Source organism: Papio anubis, chromosome 6 (assembly GCF_008728515.1).
Source record: "Papio anubis isolate 15944 chromosome 6, Panubis1.0, whole genome shotgun sequence".
In the NCBI taxonomy this organism is placed as follows: domain Eukaryota; kingdom Metazoa; phylum Chordata; class Mammalia; order Primates; family Cercopithecidae; genus Papio; species Papio anubis.
In genome coordinates this window covers 102,661,739-102,681,136 of record NC_044981.1, presented here as the reverse complement: position 1 = coordinate 102,681,136, position 19,398 = coordinate 102,661,739, and the positions used below count along the sequence as shown (strand labels likewise).

Sequence of the window (19,398 nt, the reverse complement as noted above, 5' to 3'; positions counted from 1 at the left end):
TTTTTTAGTGAAATAAAGGCTATAATTTTCAGCTGATGCCCGGCAACTTTTCAGGAAGGAAAACTGCGGGGGCTGGGGGATGGCATGCTAATGACATGAAGTCCAGTGATGATCATAGCATTTTCAACATTTTCTAGTACTCTGTAGCAATAGTGTTGTCCTTTACATTTTTTACCTTTTAAAAATTAATCGTTTTAATATTAATTAGGACAACATATAGCCATTAAGATGGGAACAAAAAGCACCAGTTAAAATCTGTAGGTTGTTAGGTTTCAAATGCAGATTTCTTGTCTTATTTTAATATGTTCCTGGAAATAAAAACATATAATGTATATAAATTATTTCTTTTGATTAGCCCTTCAGTCAGCTATTTCTCAGGAGAAATTCACATTCTGCCCAACATCAAGGAAAGAAGAACGTTCGAACGAAGAAAAGCGTAAGCTCCTCCTTCCCTAAAAGATATAATTTTAGGAGGCTGGGCGCCGTGGCTCACGCCTATAATCCCAGCACTTTGGGAGGCTGAGGCCAGCGGATCATGAGGTCAGGAGGTCAAGACCAGCCTGGCCAACTTTGTGAAACCCCGTCTCTACTAAAACTACAAAAAAATTAGCTATGCCTGATGACAGGCACCTGTGATCCCAGCTGTTCGGGAGGCTGAGGCAGGAGAATCTCTTGAACCCGGGAGGTGGAGAGCCGAGACCATGCCACTGCACTCTAGCCTAGGCAATAGAGCGAGATTCCGTCTCAAAAAAAAAAAAAGAAGAAGAAGAAGATATAATTTTAGGGTTTGTAGGGAAGTTGACTATTTTAAAGGATCAGCTGTCATCGACCACCAGAAGGGCACAGGGCCATATGCTACAAGCTGGGCCCATGCAGGTCCTCATTTCCATGTAAGACTCCTTGGGTGTAAGGTAGTCCCTGGCTACTCCTGCAGTCTGTGAGGTTTTGTTTTTGTTTTAACCTGGACAGCACTTTCACTGTACTGCAGACTTTTCCCAGCCTCTGTGGGAATGGGTGCTACTCAGGGCTTCCTTTGGTCCTGTGTTCACGAGCCACCAACCCTCTGTTCTGTGCTGCCTGCGAGCCTTGTTGAACATGCCTATAAAGGAGGAGCCTGCACACCTCTGCTGGTCGAACTCTATCAATACACCAGACCTATAAGCAAGAGAAGATTCAAGGAAATGTTCAGGAGAAAAATATTTTTAAAAATGTTTCCCACTTTTTACCTATAAGGCACTTTTAAAACTCTAATTCTAATTTATTGTTCCTTTCTACTTTTCATATTTTAATTCTGCCGTAATCATTTTCTTTCCAGTTTGGGGGAACATGGCTTTAAAGATAGACACCTGAATTGGACCCCAGGTCTCTCACTTATTGGGTATACATTAAATAATTTTAGGCAGGTTGAGTTGTTAATCACTAAACAAGTATTTATTAAATGTCCTGTGTACCAGCCACTGTTCTAAGCACCAGAGATACAACTGTAGACAAGTAAATATGCTATAACATGATTACTATATTCTAGTCAAGGAAGAAGAATAATCAAAATAAATGATGTGCTATAAATATGTAGTATATCAAATAATAGATATGGAAAAAATAAATTATTCCTATGAGCCTCAGTATCCTGATCAACAAAATGGGGATAACCACTACCTCACAGACAGTTGTCAGGTTAGATGAGATGGCACCTGAGAATGCTTGAGAATACCATGGTAAATGAGACAGTTACCCCTGCAGCTTCCTGGTAATTTGGTAAATGAGAGATTTCTTCCTGCTAGGATAGAGGAAATATTATTGTTCTTAATTGGCTAGAATAACCTGTATGTAATTTATTCCAAGTACATATCTTTTCATTCACTAGGTGCCATTCTATTCATTAAGTGCCATGTAAGTGTAACTTTAAAAAATCAAATTATATTTTCCTATGGACATAAATAATTTGAGAGATGCGATTATTATAGTAATCCTCTTTGCTAGCTCTGTTGGTGGCCATTTTAAATATCTGTAAGGTCTTAATGTTAATTGGGTGGCACGTTTGTGATTATGAGAACTAATAGGTTCGAACTTAGGCAGCCAGTCATGGAATCTTTTCTCTGGTGGAAATTTTTCTGTGGAAGATGAACACGTGAAATGTGTGTCCCGCCATCACTGTCACTTCCGATTTCCTCATGCCTTGGTTTCCTCTACCTTGAATTCAATGTTGATTCTGGAAAAGTAAATGAGATTTTCCTAAAATTTTGAGTTTCTGAACCATCGTGTTGCAATAATATACATTTTGGGTGTTTTTCCATTCATTTTTAAACATATTTTTCATACTAAAAATCTATGATGTATTTCACTTTGCTCTTCCTCCTCCCCTCTAATTTGCCCTTGAGGTATTATCTGTTACTTTATAAAGTATTTCATCATTTTCCCCCAACTTCCTGATTTTTACTGGCTTCGTCCATCTGCTGTTGTATTTTTTACATTTCGCTTTAGCCTCTTCATAATGTTATGAGTAATTGTCAATTGAATGATCATCTACCTTTATCTCTTTCAACTTGTTCAAGTACAAATATTCTAACTTTTGCACAATTGATGTGATTCCATTATCAGCTAATAGGACTGATACTCCATACACTAAATATTGATTACTTACATTGAAACATTCTTTTTGGTAAAAACATGCCTACATACTAGATGAGTAAAACCATAAAAAATTATAGACTTTTAAAGTGAGCAGTTCTCTTGCATTTGAATGGCAGATTCTATTGAAACTGGAACTGCAAGTTGAGGAAAGCACTGAGTGCTAAGGGAATACTCATTCATGGTCGGTTGATTTATTCTCTGCACAGACGGACTGTGGTAGTGGGAGGTGTAATTCACAGCACATTAGCTCTTAGCCAGTGTCACTGCTTGAGTGGTGGTGTGAGTCTTGTGTGCTATGTAGTGTAATGATGCCTGTATTCCTGCACTCAGTTTTTTTACCCCCTTGCTTCAACACTAAGTTGATTTTTAAAATGTGAACCAAAGGGGCCTAGATGTAAAAATTATTGTATGAGATCATTTTGAGAGTTTTCAGTGTGACTAAATATTACTTTTTAAATGGCCTTATTTTATTCCATTTCTATTTTTAAATCTTTAGTTATCATTTCAGTGGGGAAATCTTTGTTGTTGTTTTTCCAGTGGTATATTTAATTCCAGGGTGACTAGCCACACCTTGCCGCAAACGTGATTGTTCATGACATTTTATACTTCTTTTTAATTTCAGTTCTATTTCAGTATAGAACTGGTGGTCAGTAACCATTTCTGAAAAGCTCCTAGCTTGATTTCCTCTCTGCTCAACAACCCCTGCACCCTACCCCCATTCTACTTTCTCTTCTCTCTTCCTTCCTTTTCTTCCAGGCACCTGTCTTCTGCCACATGCTCATCAAGCCTAATTGCAGCTTTGGGAGGGCTTTGGTGAGGCAGTTCCTTGGCCCTGCTGTCCCTCGAGGATTTAATGCAGGTGGGATGCGTGTGTGGCCCTCGAGCCATGTCAATGACTGCCACAGCTCCTGGATTCTAAAGGCTGGTCACCTCAGGCCCTAAAGTTGTTTCAAGTCTGGGACAGTTTAGTCTTAGAATAGATATGGCAGTAATAATACATTTTGGGTCATTTTGTCCATGGAAATTAACCTTCTGCTAATTCTTCTGCTAATTTTATATAAAAATCTATGACATGCAGACTGTTTTTAGTCTCTCTAAAATTACAATGCTTTAAAAAAACAATTTTCATGAGTGTTAATTTTTTTCTTTTATAACTGAGTAATATTACTGTCATCAAATTGCTAACTATATTTATGTTTTTAACATCATTTCATTGATACCATTTAAACTTTGACCCTGTGTCTAAATGTTAGAGAAATTAAAAGTGAAGTATTAATACCCAAAAGGGTTCCCATACCATAGAGCTCTGGAGTTCATTAAATGTCACTTAATTTTTTTTCTTCAAGTTAGAAACACAATATACTAAGTCATTTGTCTTCTTAGAATTCTGTTGTTTTTAAAATACAGTGTTTTTTTTTTTTTTCTCCAGTCTTAAAAAGAGATCTGTGCTCTTGTGTGCAACTTAAGAAATAGGTCACCCTTAATCAAGAAATTTGTTGGATAACACTTGTTACCATTTGGTAGTATTTTCTTCTTATCCTGTTTTTGTTTTCATTTTTAAACACTATTTCAAGCACACAGAAAAATGCAAGAATACTTTGTGTACTGAACACCTATACAATGACACCAGGTTTAAAATGTTAACCTTTTGCCGTATTTATTTCTAGTTTTTGTCTTTGGCCTCATTTATATGTATATATGTGTGCATATTTTGAAACATAATTGAGATCATATGATGTATACAATTTTGTATTCTTTTATTTGACATTTTTTAGTATTTTCCCATGTCATTAAATAAATGTTAATGTTTTGTTGCAACACTAAATTTGTGCTAGTGTATGGACAGATTTTCTGCTTTTAAAAAGTGATGATTCTATTCTTGTTTATTTTTACATTATGTTTTCAGATCTTTTAACTAATATATCATATACTGTAACTTAAAACACTTTTTCAAAAAAACTACAGTTGTCCCTTATTAGTGGGTCACAAATCAGTTTAGCAGGTTGCAGTCAGCATTTTAAAAAGGAATAGAAAAGATTAGAGTATTCCTTTAATTCTTTGGCAGAAACTGTGCATATTATAGTCAATTCTTTTGTTTCAGTTGTCTGTATCTAAATTTAAATAACAAATTTAACTAGAGGTCACAGTCATAAGCATTAATAGGAATCTTATCAATCAACCCGCTTCATGTATGTTAGAATTTGACATCCATCTTTTGTGCTTACATTTTCTGAATAGACTTATTGGAACTGCATTTATGGAAAGTGGGGTAATAAAATAGTAAGGCCGGGTGTGGTGGCTCACACCTGTAATCCCAGCACTTTGGAAGGCCAAGGCAGGAGGATCACTTAAGCCCAGGAGTTTGAGACCAGCCTGGGCAACATTGCCATCTCCATTAAAAAAGAAAATAAATTAAAAAAAAATAAAATCGTACCACTCACTCTATATCTCTAGGTTTTAACATTGAAAGGGGTTCCTTGCCCTCAAGGTGATTCTTCCTACTCAGTTTTACTTTGGGGTATGTTGAACTTACTCAAGGATGATGGTCCCTTGGTGGTGGTGAAGTTGTTTCCTTAGTATTTGATTATAAATTTATCAAAAAATTATAATTTGGATTGCTGATAGAAGCTAGAATTTTGAACTCTTATTCATAAATCTCAAAATTTTTCTTTTATGCCCCAATTCTGTCTTTCCACCTCAACTCTCTGTCTGGAAATACCCTTATCTTCTGTTCAGAGTGAGGGTAGCTTTCTTTCACAGGCACTGATGCAGCAGTGAATTCAGTCAGTTCTCCTAAATGAAGAAACAAAACACATAAATATTTATATTAAATATATATTTAATATGTTGAGTTTTCTCTAAAACTTAAATAGACCCTTTGATATGGCATACTTTTTATATACAGTAATTTTTAAAATACGTCAAAATAACAAATCTCAGCATGTTTTTTAGAATGTGTTGGGGCTTTTCTTGTGTGTGCCTGTCACTTTGAAAGAACTTAGTACAATTTAGGAAAAGGAACTCAAGAGGAAGAGGAACCATCAGTCAGAGCTGAATGGTTGGATATGGCAAATTCATTGATAACAGGAGGAGAAATGAGGAAAGTTGAGAATAGTAGTAGGTCTGTTTTGGGGAGATGTGTAAGACGGAGAGTTGGCTGGCCTACTCCTTGAAGCTATTCATTGTCTCATCTTTAATTTTTTTTTAGAACTATTCTGTATCAGTTACTCTGCTGGGTGCAGGGCGTCCAAAGAGGACTGAGTGCCTTCAAGGGTCTCACAACCTTGCCGGGAAGTCCTGTGAACAAATAATTAAATACCAAGGCCTCAAAGCATAAGCAGCTCTGTGCATTGCAGTCCAATTATATTTAAATCTTGGCACCTCCGTTACTAATTGACTATTGTGAGTAGTAATTATTAAACTTTTTTGAGCCTCCATGCTAATTTTCCTCATTTGTAAAGGGATATTACTAGTTACCTTGCATGGTTTTTGTGAGAATTAGAGCATATGCATGTAAAACAGCAGATGCCTGGCATTATAGTATGTTATCGTTGTTGTTATATTGTTACCATTTTTATTACTCAGTATGTTAAGTGCCAAACTAGAGGTTTATAGTAAGTCCATAAAAGCCCATGGAAGAAGCTTACAACTACTGGCGCTGGTTTCTGTGCATTGTACTATTGTAGTTCTCTGCCTCCATTGTGTATGTGTATACATACTTCATTATCCATGTCTGTGGAGACCTTTTATTTGTTTGTAGATAGAATGTATTTCTTCATGTTGGTTACTCATCTCATTCCTTTAAGTGTAGGAATTCTCCAAGATTCCCGTCCCTTCCCTTCTTTTCTTTTCCCTTCTTTTCTTTTCTCTTTCCCCTAAAAACTCATCTATCAGTTCCTACTGCTTTAGCCATCACTTCTATGAAGATGCTTCCCAACTCTATAGGCACAGCATTTCCAGCTGCCTGCTGGGCATCTCCATCTGGAATTCCTTCTTGCATTCAAAGTTAACATGTCCAAAACTGAACTCATTCATTCCTCATTAGTTCTCCTTCTTCTTTCCAATCCCTACTAATGGTAGCATTATCACCTCCAGCAAACAGGTTGGAATCTTACATTCATCCCTTACCTTTCCTTTGCTTTCTGATCCCTCCCCAATGTCTTACTCATCCCATCAGTTGGCCACACTAGCCTTTTCCACCTCCATGCTATTGCCATCATTCAGCTTTTCTTCCACCTCCATGCTATTGCCATCATTCAGCTTTTCTTCCCCATCACTATTGCCACTACCCTCATTTAGGCCCTCATTATCTCCCACCTGGACTACTGGAAGAGGCTCCTCCTAACTAATCTTCCTTCTTCCTTCTCCTTTCCACTGTACGAAACATAGCGCCTGCCAGAGTAACAGGATTAGGCTCAGAGTAACAGTTTTAGTCTTTAGCTCTAATTACATTTCTCCCTTGCAGACAAACCACTTATGCCTCCAGATTTCCTGCAGAATTAAGTCCAGACTCTAAACCTGACTTTCAAGGCCCTTCACTCTCTAGGTTGTCTGTTTTCCTGGACTTGTTTTCCTTCACACATTGCCCAAATTGGTAGCCCCACAGCTATTCCCATAACTCCATTCCCATCCCCTCTCCTGCTTCTGTTCCCTACTTAGGGAAATTCGACCATCTTTCAGGCTCGATCTGAATGCTGCCTCTACTGTGAGGGACACCTCTAGCAACTAACTGTGCACTGATTTTTTTTCTTTGTTATCTGTTCCTTGTACTATTCAATTTAACCATGTTTTGAATCTACTATTATAGCTCTTTTCTTACAGCTCTTATTTCTTTGTATACCCTTCATATGTGTTGAAGTGGGATTTAAGAGGATAAATAGAAAAGTGCCATAGTGGTGATCTGAGGATCTGAGATACAGGATTGGATGAAGGAAGATAAATTTGTTAGTAGCTGTGGAAGGATATGATGCAGTACTGCAGTCAGCCATCTAAAGTACAGTGTGAGAAGACAGAGCTGACTTGCCCAAAGTTTTACCTCCAAAATCCTTATTTCCATGAAATTGTTTAGCTTTTAGAATGTTAGTGTTATTAGTGTTTACTCTTCATCTGTGATAGATCTAGAGAGGAACTTCAAAGGAGGCCAAGGTCTCCCGAACTAAAATTCACCTTACAAACATATTTAGAGTAATATTATTTAAAATTAGTGATATGCCTATATTAGCTAATTTTCCAGGACTGTGTGGTATGCAACATCTTTTTGAGTTGAATCAAAATATTATTTTAGGTTTGGTACATCTCTAGTTTGTCCATCAAGCTACCTTCTTTTTTTTATTATTGACTATTACAAAAGCCTCCTAACTGGGTTCCTCATACTCCCTTGGTTTCCTCCTCTCTTGTCTACCCAAGTCATTTTCTACACTGACGATAAATGATTTTGTTTCGTTTCGTTTTCTAAAATATCTGATTATGTCACTGGCTGCTTAATAAAATGCCGCAGCGCCTTTGCATTGCTCTTTGGATAAAGAGCAAACCTCTTATGGCCTGTTCATCCTGGGTGGTCTAGTTCCTGCCTGCCACCAGTTTCATTTCATACAATGCTCTCAGCCTTGCATATGCCGCTCCTTGTGCTGCAAATATACCTCCCTTACCTGTTTCCTTCCCACACCCCCTTTTCTTGCTTTGGATATCAACTCAGTCATCACTTCCTCAAGGAAGACTGACTTTCCTGCAAAGTTATTTTCCCTGTTCTAAGCTCTCATGGCACTCTTGCTCTTTTTCCCTTGTAGCGTCTATTACCGGAGTAGTTTTACAGTTCCTCATGATTCGTTTGTTATTACCGGTCTCTTCCATTAGACCGTAAGCTCTGCAAGCTCCACGCCTGGTTTTGCTCACCATTGCATCCAAGCCTAGCACAATATTTGATGCATAGAAGGTGTCCAGTCTTATTAATTGAGTGAATGAATGAATAAATGAATGATGTTTTTGTTCATTAGCTTAAAAAACCCAATTCTGTAGAACTTTAATGATAAAGATGATAAAATACCAAATATTGCTTTCATTTATGACACTTTAATGACAAGGCTTTTTCGATTTTTGTATATATTGTGGAGTATTAGATAATTAAATGTAGTAAAGTGAGGCTATATAGAATCACAGAGTAAGAAAACAACCTCAGATGTCACATATTCCAGGCTTCTCTCTAATGTGTTATGTCAGAGTCTGTGCAGCTTCTTAGACATCTCTAGTAACAAGCAGCTCAGCATTACCAGAGGTTGCTCTGTTTTTATTTCTTTATTTTGCGCCAAAATTGGCCTGCTATAGTTTCTGTCCATTAGCATCAGTCTCTAAAGTAATACTTACCTCCTGGCTCAGTGGTTCACCCCTGTAATCCCAGCACTTTGGGAGGCCAGGCTGGAAGATGACTTGAGGCCAAGAGTTCAAAAGTAGCCTGGTCAATACAGCAAGACCCTGTCTCTAAAAGAAAAAAAAAATTAATACTTAGTAGATCTATCTCCTCTCCATAGGGAACCCTTTTAAAAAAACAGACAACTCTCCTGTGCCCGTCCAGATTTATTTCCCTCAGTTCTTCCTTTACGTACTGTGTTCCTGCCACATTGGCTCTAGAAACAACTGTGTCCTCCTCTCTTTCCTTCAGACCTCCACACATAACTGCTTCTCTCTTCAGAACACTTTCACCCCTGCCCCAGATCCCCTGGCTACTTCTGTCTCATCCTTTAGATCCTGTGGAAGTCTCTTTGACATCCCCTGAATTGTGTTAGTTGCTTCTTCTAGGTGCTCCCACAGCCCTTATTCTTCCCCTAAAACAATTCGTGCCACATTTTATTGTGATTTTTAAATCCACACTGCTATCCACAAGAAGAGAGGCCACGTCTTAACAGCGCTCCTCATCATATTCTCCACTGTCTGTTTAGCACCAAGCCTGGCGTGTAGTGAGCATTCAGTACACTTTTGACTGAATAAGTTCGAGAACACCAACTTTACCGTGTTCTAAGCTGGCATTCATAGATGTGGTGGCATGTGATTTCACTATTTTCTGGTTATGCTATAGCTTGTCAGGGTCCCTTAAGAGAAGCACTGAGAAAAAATTAGTGTTCCAGATGAAATATGACCTGTGCTACTTTAAACATATTATCTCTGTAAGTTTAGAATTCCATGTTTTTTTGTTTGTTTGTTTTTGTTTTTTTGCTCAGAAGCAAAATTTTGTATTCTCTTTTGGTTATGAGCTAAATTTTGAGTGTAGGCATTATCCACTTATTTTAGTACTGTTTTTTTTAGGAATATTAATGAAGTGAATTTAAAGAAATGGTGTTTTGGAAATAGTTATTTAATTTACTCAAGCTGTTAGTCTGTCCTCCAGATTGTTAAACCACTGACTTATATGAAAATTAATGGTCAGAAGGTGCGCTTTTCTGAATGTTCTCTTAATTTTTGTCACCCAGTTCATTACAGCTTCTTTTCCTGACCTTTTCAGTAATGCATTCTGAAAGGGGTGTTTCATTATTATCGTTGAGATAAGGATAATAATGATTAGGGGGGTGGGAAGAATTCCTTAACTTTTGTTATTTGGGGAGGTAGAAAAGTAAATAACATAGGAGATTATATATGCTAGTAGAGTGGGGAAGACTTTTTGAGAGTTACAAGGAGAAAGAGAGTAGAAGAAAGAAAATGTAAGAGTTGAGAAAAAATAGATCACAAAAAAGTAACAAGGAAAGAGAATGTAATTTACTGATTACTTGATCACCGACCGTGTACTTCCACAGTGTTATGTACTTTGGCCTATGTTATCTCTTCCATACAATGACTATGAAAAGTAGACATCGTTACCCTCATTTTATACAAGAGGTCAAATAGCCTTAGAGTCACACACACGGCTAGTGAACAACAGAAGACTTTTTCAGACCTAGGCTTGTCAGGTTCTAAAGCCAACTGTTCTAATTTGATGTAGCAAATGGTTTTGTACAAAGGAAGCAGATGGAGCATCACTACATAGCATAATGTTTAAAAGTGTATGTAGACTCTAGAGCCTGTTGGCCTGGGATCAAATCCTGGCTCTCTCATGGTTCTGTCACCTACCAGGTATGGTACCTTAGACAAGTTACTTGATTTCTCTGTGTGCCTCATTCCCCATCTGTAAAATCAGGATAATTGTAGTACCCTCCTCTTAGAGTTGTGAATTAATTTAGTTAATATATAGTAAAACATGTAGAACAGTTCCTGACATATAGAAAGCAATATATAAAGCACAATATACGTGTTTGCTACTGCTATTATTATTATTATTAGTTTGTGTGTGTGTTGTATGTGAAAGGTCCTGTTTCTAAGAAGTTTGAAGATATTGTTAAAACTGTTGTCAGGGCTGTTAAATCTGTGTGATTTGGTCAGACTTGTCTCAAGGTTTGCCTCTTAGAGTTCTTGCTGTATCATATCCTTAATCCCTGACCAGGCCCAGCCCCGAACACACACACACACACACACACACACACACACACACACACACACACCTCTTTCTCTTCCTTTTCTAGAATTGAAAGCCAATTCAGACATTCTCTTTATTATAAAAGAAAGGAAGAATAAAGATTCACTGTAGGTAATACATAAATAAGAATCTAGTGGCCTAAGTTAAAAGTTGTAATTCTAGCAAAAAAAAAATTTTAAAAGCTCTTCTTTTACATTTTCGTGTTCCATAATAGGATGCCTCCCAACCTCCCTAAACTTCAGGTTCGTAGGATTTAAGCAAATTGTTACATGACAGTAAAGAGTTTGGGACATTTCTGATGATTATTTGTTTCTGTTGTGATGTAACTGTATTACTTTAACTTCCTTTTCCTAGGAAATTAGAATTTCTTTTTAAAAATCAGTTAAAACTCTTTTAACTTGCTGAAGATTGCCTACTTGGTTAAGGACAAAATATAAGCAGAGAAAGCTATAGCTGTTACTTTGCAGAGAACCTAATGATTTGTCTGATTTTGAAACTAATGAAAGGTAAAAGGGGGCCCTTTAAAAAATTTCTGTTGGGAGGCTGGAGGGGCAAAGATTTTCCTGTTTCTTTTCTTTTTTTTTTTTTTTTTGGAGACAGAGTCACCCAAACTGGGAGTGCAGTGGCTCAATCTCAATTTACTGCAACCTCCACCTCCTGGATTCAAGTAATTCTCCTGCCTCAGCCCCCTGAGTAGCTGAGATTACAGGTGCCCGCCACCACGCCTGGCTAATTCTTGTATTTTTAGTAGAGATGGGGTTTCGCCATGTTGGCCGGGCTGGTCTCGAACCCCTGACCTCAGGTGATCCACCCCCCTCAGCCCCCCAGAGTGTTGGGATTACAAGCATGAGCCACCGTACCCAACCAAGATTTTTCTTAAGTAATGGACTAACTCATTATTTTTGGTTATGTTACCTTAATTAATTTAAATTGATTCTTTGTTCAAAAACTCAACAAGGAAGCCTTGATCATTCAGTCAAATATTATAACACTAATTTTTAATATTTTCTACAACATTCAAGAACTGTACTTGTATATTATTTATGTATGCTGTAATCTATTTGATTAGTGTTCATGAGCATTGTTCTGAATATGACTTTACTGTAATATATTGCCCATAGTTTTCTAATTTTTTAAAATGATGCAATTTAGTTCTTGTATGGCAACCATTTGTAATACTTTAAAAAGAAAATGTATTCCTGGGAAGTATTTCTAGCCTCAGGTATAGCAGAAATTATAAAAGTTCAGTCCTCATGGCAAATGATATGCCACATTCTAGGTTAAAGCCTTGTTGTTGCCTAGAATTATAATGCTTGTAAGTAATAAGAAATGGCAACATTTTTGCTGATGGCATTCACTTTCATTTACTTATCAAATAAATTTCTGAGTCTTTTGAATTTGGTTTAATCCTTTCATTCTCTGAGCTTCTTCTCTACCTGTGAAAACAAATCATTTTTTACTATTCCTGTTTACCACCACCATCACCAAATAGTATCACTTCATCCAAGCAATGTGATTTATATGTCATTTTCTGTCAACTGTCACAAACAGTTTAAAACTATGGGTTCTTCTTGTTACCAGAGCAAATGATTAAGATTGTGAGATAGGGTATAGACAGTGGGGAGACCCAGACAGAGGAGAGAGCAAGCCTCAAATGTGAGATTGTCACTTTTTTTTTTTTTTTTTTAAACAGAGTCTCAATCCGTCTCCCCACCTGGAGTGCAGTGGCGCCATCATGGCTCACTGCAGCCTCAGCACCCCCCCAACCCTGGCCTCAAGTGATTCTCCCTCGTCAGCCTCCTGAATAGCTGAGATTACAGGCACATGCCACCACGCCCAGCTTATTTTTCTATTTTTTGTTGAGACGGGACTTCACCATCTTGTATGGGCTGGTCTCAAGCTCCTAGACTCATCTGATCACCTTGGCCTCCCAAAGCACTGGGATTACAGACGTGAGCCACTGCCACCAGCGAGATTGTCACTTTTAAAACTAGCCATGGGCTGGGCATGGTGGCTCATGCCTGTAATCCCAGCACTGTGGGAGGCTAAGGCCTCCCAAAGGATTGCTTGTGTCCAGGAGTTCAAGACCAGCCTGGGCAACATAGCAAGACTCTGACTCTGTTTTTTTTTAATTAGCTGAGCATTGTGGCACACGCCTATAGTTCCAGCTACTAGGGAGACTGAGGTGGGAGGATCGCTTAGGACCAGGAGGTCGAGGCTGTAGTGAGTTGAGATTGTGCCACTGCACTCAGCCTGGATGACAGAGCAAAATCCTGTCTCAAAAAATACAACAACAACCACCCAGCCATAGATTTCTCTAGTTGTTTCCTGAACTCATGGCATCCTCACATTAATTTTCCTTACTGACCCTGTTTCTTTTCAGTAAAGTCTCATTGTCCAGTTTTAGAAGTGTGGGCATCTTTGTAGCAGTTTTCTAAGTTATCTGATGATCTTGTGAGGGTGTATTAATCCTCTTCCTTCTCTATTTGTTGTCAGGGGGCTTGTACATGACAGCCGGAATAGCCTCCAGTTGAGGGGCTTGGTGGTGCTCCTTATCTCTAAAGCAGCTGGGCCCAGCAGCGTGAACACTTCATGTCAGAACTATGACATGGTCAGTGGGATCTACTCATGGTAAGAAGAATTTAGTCTTTTGACATTGCTCTCTACATCGTGTTTTCTTTTACTGGACAGAGGTCAGTAAAAATCACCATTCTTTGTCATTCTCTGATTCAAAGATAGATTAAAATATATTATAAGGTTAAAAATGGATTTTTATTGTTTGTAGTGAGTGATAGTCTTGGCCAACTCTACACATAACTCTGGTAAATTTCTTCACACATTTGTGTGAAATACTTTCATTTCTACCTTGGGCATTTAAAATTTTCTGTTCATCACTTCTCCCTCACCTTATGATGTATTATTGTGTCTCTGTGGAGACCTCTGTGCCACTTAGTTCAGGATTTATGATTTTTAAATCTACTCAGAATGATACCTTGTTGGCCAGGCACAGTGGCTCACACCTGTAATTCTCGCACTTTGGGAGGCCAAGGCTGATGGGTCACTTGAGGCCAAGAGTTTGAGACTAGCCTGGACAACAGGTGAGACCTCATCTCTACAAAAAATTTAAAAATTAGCTAGTTGTGGTGGCATGTGCCTGTAGTCCCTGTTACTCAGGAGACTAAAGCAGGAGGATTGCTTGAGGCCAGGGAGGTTGAGCCTGCAGTAAGCCGTGATCGTGTCACTGCACTTCAGCCTGGGTAACAGCAAGACTCTATCTCAAAATAAAATAAGATAAAATAGTACCTCATTGTATAAAGATTGATGCTGCTATCATTTTAAGAGCTATAGTCTACTTTTTTACTGGTTATTGGAATAAAAAATTTTTACATCTCACGCATTTAGATTGAAAAACAAATTTGTAAATATGTATTACTCATTTTTTGCTGCATATAAAATAAAATTTTCAGTTTTGTTTAAAAAAAATCACTGGATATATTTTTAGTAACAGTATGTCAGCAATGATTTTATTTAATTCTAGCAATATGCTTGGCACTGTATTAAAAGCCTATATAGATGTAACAATCAACAGTTAGACTTTGGCATATGAAATTAAAACCACCCTAACAATAGAGGTGATAAGGAAATTTTCCTCACAAAAAGAAGCATTTCTAGGAACTTTGACTTATGGCTAATTGACCTTGTTGATTTACTTTAAAAATAGATTTTTAAAAAAAATTTTATTTCTAGTGGTCTTGTCCATAAATGTTTTCTGTTCCATAATATTTAGGGATTACTGTTGCTTGCCAGCCAGAAATTCAATGATCCTTCCTCATTAGCAAGCAAGCAAAAAGATTACTGTTGTGACTGCAAATGCCCATTCCTCCAACCAATATAATTTTTTGTAAACCTTTTACCATTCATTCATACAAATACCCTTCACTATAAGGGATATCTTGTGATCACCTATTCACTCTGAAATGGTTTATATTTGTTTAGTGCTTTTAGGTTACTAAACATTTTTATGACAGCTATTCCATTTGGTTCTTATAATAATGCCATAGTAAGAATTGTTAAGCTTATTTTACTCAGGAAAACAGATTCAAAAATTTTGAGGCTTTTTCTGGTGACACAGCTTGTAATGAGGAGAGTTGAAGCTCTAACTGTAGTTCTCATCTTCCCTCCAAACCTCATTGTTTTTTTTTTTTCTTGATTCCATTCTACCTTTCTAGTCTATTTCAAAATATGTATGTAATTCAGTTATAGATCAGACTAGCATTAAATTAGTATGTTTTTAAAAAGTCATCTTGTAAGCATATCTTTAAAAACTTTTAAATGGAAAACTCTTTGTCACATCTTTAGTACATCTACATCCTTCCGCAAAACCTGCTTAAAATAGAGCTCAAAAGTTTACCTTAGAGGCCGGGCTTGGTGGCTCATGCCCATAATCCCAGCACTTTGGGAGGCTGAGGCAGATGGATAATGTGAGTCTAGGAGTTCAAGACCAGCCTGGGCAACATGGAGAAACCCCGTCTCTACAAAAAATATAAAAAATTAGCCAGACTGCAGGCACATGGTGGCATGTGCCTGTAGTCCCAGCTATTCAGGAAGCTGAGGTGGAAGGATCCCTTGAGCCTTGGAGGCAGAGGTTGCGGTGAGGTAAGATCGCACCATTGCACTCCAGCCTGAGCAACAGAATGAGACCCTGTCTCAAAAGAAAAAAAAAGTTTACCTTATAAATTTTGTAGAAAACTCTTGGCTAAGTTTAGTTGAGATAACTAGAGAAAATATATAAAAATTTAGAATGAGTACTAATTACCTGTTAGTCCCTGGAAAGCAAATGGACCTCACATTGCCTTGTATCCCGTGTATCTCTGTTTTTGTTTAGGAATTCCATTGATTTTCAGACTGCTGACTTTGACCCTTTCTTATTAGTCATCTGCTTGTACATTTGGATAGCTACACATATAGATAGTGAGCACCTACTATTTTTTTTTATCTCTAATCCTAAAATAATCCTTGCAAAATACTACTTGGTACATAGTAAATATTCAATAAATATTTGTTACATAAGTAAATTATTCCCATTTTACAGAAGAGATTACTAATACTCAGGTTAAGACTTACCTGAAATATTTTAGTTAGAAAGTGATACAGTTGGGATTGAAATCCCATTTTTATCTCAAAGTGTGTATACTCTTTCTACTCAGCAGGAACTATTAATCTGTATGCACATGGTGCACTGTGATCCAACCTTGTGTTTCTAAGTTCTTATCTAGCCTTTAGGAAACAATTTCATTGCTTTTGGTCCTTCACATAACATGTTGGTAGATGGTCATTGTAATCCAACCAAGTTGACTAAAAGAAATTTGGAAAAGAGTAGGGGTACACTGTGAACATGAAACCTTTCCAAATAACATAAATGGGCTTTATACTCAAGTGTATAAAATCCACAATTACATTTAGGGAATAATCCTAGCATGTAAACCCAGGCTATTTTCTGTAATCAAACTTCATTTAGTAAGTCATTGGGGTGTTTGGGTGTTTTACACACTTGTTAATGTGAAAAAGTAATTTGGTATAGTACTATGAGAAACCATGAATTTGTTTCTCTACCCCTGAAGTCATTTGTTTAGCTCTTGCTTCCTTAATTGTTCAAGTGTAACTTTTGCTGGAGGCTTGTATCTATAATGCCACAGTGAATTATTTAACATTTGAGGGAAGTACTGATTTGGGAGCTTTTTAATTCACCTCCAAACTACTGGGATTTACCTTGTTGGTATTTTTTCTCTCATAAACTTGACTTTGATGTCAGACAATGGGACCTGAGTAAATTACCTGAAGGACCAAATGGGAGTTAGGTGATCTCTTTTGTTTGGCCTAAGGATATAATTGGTGCTGTGGATGTCTAGTGAACTAATAACAGCCAGGAGAGGCAGAATTTAGACTAAAATGTAATAACTACATTTTGAAAATCAGGCAGGAAAGCCACATTTATAAAAATGTACCATAAACGTTCACCATAGCCTTTGCCAACAAGACTGTGAGCTTTATTTAGGCTTATTCCACTAACCTTGACTTTTTAAAAATTGGTTGCAAAGCCAGTCAAAAAAGTATTACTAAATTTACAATTATCCCTAGCCACAATCAAGAAAATGTTTACAACTTCCCATTCTATTAGTAATATATTTTTATTTTGTGTACAAAAGATAGTTTATTACAATATATAATGTATAATATTAAAAAGTATAGATTTTTCTCATGATATGATTATTAAGTTTACAGAAATTCACGTGAATATTTTGGCTGATAGTTCTGCTTTCTTGGTTGTTTTATCAAGAACTGACTCAGTCTTCTCTTCTAACTAGTAGTTAAAAGCAGGCCACAGACTGAACATATTTGCACTCTACTTTCATTTCCTGAAGTTTCCCAGACCTTCTTAACTGGTAGAAGAGACTGAAACAAGTATGCCAAACGCATTTTCTTTTCTTCTCGAGTACCCGGCTGGACTACACTTCTCAGCTTCCCAAGCAAGTGACTGGCCATGTGACTGAGATCTAGCCAATAGAGTAGGAGTAGAAGTGATATTTACTATTTCCTGGCCATAAAAATGTTGCATTTGTCATACTCCGTAAGCAGATGATCTGGGAAGTGAGCCATTCAAGATGCAAGTTGCCTGTGTCCCTGAATCACTCTTGAAGGAAAGTCACCTGCCCATCAGGAACATGCATACAGACTAGATGTATGAGAAGAAAAACTGATTTGTTAAGCCACTTAAATTTTAGGGTTTCTCTGTTAACAACAGCAAATGTTACCTTTTTCCTTTTTTTTTTTTTTTTTTTTGAGACAGAGTCTCGCTCTATCACCCAGGCTGGAGTGAAGTGATGCAGTCTTGGCTCACTGAAGCCACTGCCTCCCAGGTTCAAGCAGTTCTCCTGCCTCGGCCTCCCAGGTAGCTGGGATTACAGGTGCCCGCCACTGTACCCAGCTTCTATACCCCACATTTTTGTGGGGTATAGAAGTACCTAGCAGGGCCCAGAACAGTACCAACATTGTAATTAATAGGCACTCAGTACGTAACTGTTACATGATTGTATGAATTTATGGAAAAGAGACTAGCTTTATTATGTATGCAGGTATTATGGATTGAATTTTATCCTCCCAAAATTCATGTGTTGAAGTCCTAACACCCTAGTACCTCACAACGTGACCTTATTAGGTGAAAGGATCTTTATAGAGCTAATCAAGTCAAAATGAGGTAATTAGAATGGGCCCTAACTCAATATAACTGGCATCCTTATAAAAAGGGGAAGTTTGGACACAGATATTCATATACAGGGAGAATGCCCTGTGAACTGAAGGCAGCCATCTACAGGCCAGCCTCACAGCCCTAGAAACTCATATATGAGAAGTAGGGAATAAAGATGAGGTGGAAAGGAAAGGTTGAAGTCAGACTGTGAAGGGCCTGAGGAAATAGGGCAATATCCTGGAGAAATTGTGGGGAGCTCAAGAGACAGCAGAGTGGACTTGGAATCTGGAAGCTGACTGCCCCACCTAGTAGCCGCGCCTCAGTGGGTACTTCACAGAATGTTTTCAGAATTAAACAAGTGAGTAGAATAATGCATGGCATAGTAAGCATTCTGTAAGTGTTTGCTCTTATTCTTAGCTATTATCACAAAGGTGTTTAAGCAAAAGGGGTCACGTTACTGTATCTGTGCAATGGAACATAATTAGCTGATGCTTAGAAGGTGACCCTGAGAGGTGAGGTCCAAGATAAGAGAGTCAGCCAGGGAATTATTGAAGTAGTCTAGGCAAAAGCTGAGAGGGAAAGCAGAGACTTGGAGAGGCAATGGAGCTGTTGCCCATAGCAAGCAGTTAAAAATTGGCTGAACCAGACTTGAACCCATTGGGTCCTTTGATTTCCTGCCTTTTTCTTGTCAGCATTTACCAATTTCTCTTCCAGAGCTAAAGTTATAACTAGATGTTCAGTGAGACAAAGGGTTCTGGGATCAAATAAGTGTGGGCATGCCAGGTTAAACAGAGTTAGAAAGATTCCTTCATTTAAGAATTCTCAGGAGTTAGGTACAGATTTATGTATCATGACTCTGACATGTTGTTTCCCAGTCATTTGACTACAGAACCTGTTGGCCCCTGTCAGTAGTAGTACACCTTGTGGAAAGCTGCAAAAGTTGGGTAAATGTTTCTCTATATCAGCATGCCTAACTTTGAATCCTAATGAGAACTCTGTGAGGCAGAAATAACAGTTTCAGGCT

General features: G+C 37.8%; 1 protein-coding gene across 2 annotated transcripts in view; it reads left to right on the top strand.

The window, feature by feature from the left end:
• PDSS2 (decaprenyl diphosphate synthase subunit 2) overlaps positions 1-19,398 on the top strand; it is a 299,455-nt gene that overhangs the window by 103,129 nt on the left and 176,928 nt on the right. For both annotated transcript variants that reach the window (XM_003897975.5, XM_021937652.2), the window contains exon 2: positions 13,625-13,759. In XM_003897975.5, the coding sequence (XP_003898024.1) occupies positions 13,625-13,759 (135 nt within the window). The remainder of the gene's footprint in view (positions 1-13,624; positions 13,760-19,398) is intronic.